The sequence below is a fragment of the Hippocampus comes genome, unplaced genomic scaffold (assembly GCF_001891065.2).
Source record: "Hippocampus comes isolate QL1 unplaced genomic scaffold, H_comes_QL1_v1.1 scaffold202, whole genome shotgun sequence".
Lineage (NCBI taxonomy): Eukaryota > Metazoa > Chordata > Actinopteri > Syngnathiformes > Syngnathidae > Hippocampus > Hippocampus comes.
Window position 1 is genome coordinate 624,315 of NW_017805829.1, and position 3,599 is coordinate 627,913.

The 3,599-nt window shown below is 46.9% G+C and overlaps 1 protein-coding gene across 8 annotated transcripts in view; it reads right to left on the bottom strand.

Annotated features, from left to right (window-relative positions):
• The window catches only part of prom1a (prominin 1a), a 66,967-nt gene extending 64,121 nt beyond the window's left edge, over positions 1-2,846 (bottom strand). For 3 of the 8 annotated variants that reach the window (XM_019887461.1, XM_019887459.1, XM_019887454.1), the window contains exon 1: positions 2,357-2,846. In XM_019887461.1, the coding sequence (XP_019743020.1) occupies positions 2,357-2,585 (229 nt within the window). In that variant the 5' untranslated portion in view covers positions 2,586-2,846. The remainder of the gene's footprint in view (positions 1-2,356) is intronic. The other 5 variants (XM_019887457.1, XM_019887460.1, XM_019887458.1 and 2 more) reach the window with 3 other exon arrangements.
• Positions 2,847-3,599: the final 753 nt, after the last annotated feature.

Here is a 3,599-nt window from a genome sequence, read left to right on the forward strand (position 1 = left end):
TGTATATATAATTTTTTGTAGTGATTTATGCTAAGGTAAATAGCATATGGAGCTTAACAATAAACAAAAATGCTGATATGTCAACACATTTTTATCAATTTCAATTTTAAGTATTAAGTTAACATGGGATATGGAGGCTACACGCTGGGAAAAACATCGGATGTACAGACATATCAAAACAAATGCGTAGGAGCTAATGCAACACCAACAGGGCACGAACACAAACTAAGAAAAAGATGGCAAAAGTTGATGCAATGTGAAATACATATAGACATATACATAAATGCAAATACATATATACCGGTGGCGATTGCTCTCGGACTGCAAGGGAAGCTCGGCTTCCCCTAAAATGTCAAAAAATAAGTGATCAAATATAGGTGTGTACATACAATTGTGTGTACATGTCATTGACTAAATACGCGCTACAACGCGCTCAACTTTTGTTCCGAACCAGCTTCTTCTTACTGGTTACGACGCGACTCCCTTCTCATTCATTCCCACATCTTCGCTGTGCTTTAAACGGTGGACGCTGAGCGTCCTCAGAGCGTCTCCTGCCCGGAGGCCGAGTGTCTCGAGAGTTCAGGGTAGGTTGTCCCAATGCGTTGAACGGAGACGAGTCATTGGATACAAGCTGGTTTTTGTCCCGCCCACGGACGCTCGGCGTCTCTGGGACTGGATGGCAGTGGGAGGGTACCGGACGCCAGGCTTTTCTGCATCAGATTGGATGATCTGTCTGAGCCTGTGTGCCAGTTTGATTGACATCGAAATGAGCCAGTCACCGACTTTTTAGTGTAGGCATCCATGCTTGTGGAGGCTCTCAGTCGTACAGATGACGACTGACAGAACCCTTTCTATGATGTAGGCATCCATGTGAGCAATTTTTCAATTCGCATTCTGTTCTGAGTTGAGCTGGAGACTTCTAATCATCTTAGCGACACTCTTTGTTGTAAACAACTAGCGACAAATTAATCTTTTATTTCTGGTGGATTTTATTGTAGTTCCTGTAGTTGTAGGACACTAATTAAGTCCCTGGAAAAGACGCCTTGTTGGTGACAGGGTCACAGATCATTTTCTTGAAAAGGAACGGAGAGTAGAATTCACGTATAAATAAACGGACACATTTTATGATGTCGGCCAAAATTGAGCTTCCCCTCTTTGACAGACCAGCATCCGCCACTGCCTTCTTGGTACAGCGTATTATTTGTAAGCAAGAAGGGCGAGATGGTGATCGAAAGGTTAGCACGTCGGCCTCACAGTGCAGAGGCGAGGGTTCGATTCTGGCCTTCTTCGGTGGATTTTGGTTGTTATGCCCATGCCGGGGCATGGGTTTTCGCCGGTAGCCGGGTTTTTTCTCCCACATTCCAAAAACATGCATGGCGGGTTAATGGAACATTCGAAGTCAGGGGTGTCCAACCTTTCTTGACTGAATATTTACTTTGCAAACAACCAACCTCCCGCGATCGAGCCGGTACCGCACGTGCAGGCATACACGCACGCACTTAAACACACATGCCATGATGAGCAGCAGCCATAACGGTCCCTAAGATGAACAAAACAGAAAAATAAAGCAGACACAAGAGTTGGCGGGTTTGTAAAAAGGAAATCACTGCCTACCTTTGTTGAGACCTAATGCGGAGGGATGTGATGGACTTTTGTAGCGTGTTAACTATCGTAGCTCACGTGTACCGTTTTAAAATGTGTCTCTCGGCTCTCCAATTGTAGACTACTGATCGCTAACAACTTCCTGTGATGCAGGTCCCACGCCACCGTAGGTGACCTGCTTTTTTAAATTGTATTTTAATTTTTAAATACTTTTTGTGAAAGTGAGACTGATAGGATTCTAAGAGTGCAATGTGCACTCACACAAAAATACATCATATTAATAACACGCGCATAGAGACAAAATGTTTTGGGTTGTTCTTTTTTTTCCCCTCTACACCCCTTGCGATCGACTTGGGGCCAGGCCGCGAGCTACCATTCGATCGTAATCGACGTGTTGGGCACCCCTGCTCTAAATTGTCCCGAGGTGTGACCGTGAGTGCGAATGGTTGTTTATGTGTGCCCTGCAATTGGCTGGTAACCGGTTCAAGGTGTGCCCCTTTATGGAATCAACTAATGTGAAGCTAGAATGGCGCGTTTAGACCACGTGCCTCAGGTTGCACACTGACGCATTATAAATAGTAAACTTTTTTTGCATGCATTTCACAAAATGTTTGACTTGTACATTTTACAGACAGTTGCTTTGCTCAATGAATCGAACCCAGGGCTCAATGGTCTCAAGCGGCTCTCGTTCACTCCTAGAAACAGCGAGTAATTAAAAATGTAACTGAAAAGTATCTTGGTAGGCTTTGCTTACCTTGCGGGAAGTCGTTGGGCTGCACCACGCACAGGAAAGTGTGCACCATGTGGAAGAGAATGCCGATGGGTCCAGGTTCGTAGTGGGCCACCGTCTCGTACACTCCGACGGGCAAGTAGCCGAAGTCCAACTTAGCCGGCGGGGGTGGCAGCCTTCGCGGCTCCGGTTCCTGGAACTCCCCGGAGCCCAGCAGCATGCAGAGAAGAACCAGGATTCCGTTCTGAGCCATCGTGAGTCCACTCGACGGCAGCGTAGATCTTCCGGGTAGTGGCTCAAGTGAACGGGTTGAGATGTGTAAACGTGTCCTGGTAGGAAGCACCGGCTACCGGCGATCGGGCATCGTTTTCCTCCCCAGCTGCGGTCTGTCCATCCAAGCCGTGAGAGCCTCTCTCTGCCGTCTCAGCTCCTCGACGAGTCCCCACGCAAGGACGCACTCGCAATGGTTGGCGGCGCGCGCGCTCCCTGTCTAGTAGCATCCAAGCGTGTGTCGCGGGAGCGCGCGTTGACTGTAGAATGGGCTCCCCCTGCTGAAAACAAGTAGAAGGACAATGCTCCGTACAGGGGTGTCAAACTCATTTTTATCACGTCAAAGTCAAACATAATAGTTCGTTCAATTACTGTTGAAGTGCGTGTAAATAGCGTAACAACATTATTGCACACGACGGTTCACAGGTTTGATGGCAAATTTGAAATGTCCTTTTTAAAAACCACATAAATGCAATTTGCTCACTGTATTTATGTTAAATCCAACTATATATTCAAGGAAAGAACATCCATCCATCCATTTTCCAATCCGCTTTATCCTCACAAGGCTGGAGCCTATCCCAGCTGTCTTCGGGCAGCAGGCAGGGTACGCCCTAAACTGGTTCCCAGCCAATTGCAGGGCACACATAGACAAACAACTATGTGCGCTCACAATCACACCGAGGGTCAATTTGAAGTGCCCAATCAACCTGCCATGCATGTTTTTGGAATGTAGGAGGAAACCGGAGTACCTGGAGAGAACCCACGCAGACACGAAGAGAACATGCAAACCCCACACAGGAAGGCCGGAGCCGGAATTGAACCCTGCGCCTATGCACTGTGAGGCGGTCGCGCTGACCAGTCGAACCCCGTGCGCCCCCCCCCCCCGCCCCAATAGAAGGGACATTGGTTTAATTCCAAAAATAAGTATATTGAAAATTTTTGAATTTCGATGAACGCGTATATTTTTTCTAAATATATCTATAATTTATTTATTTAT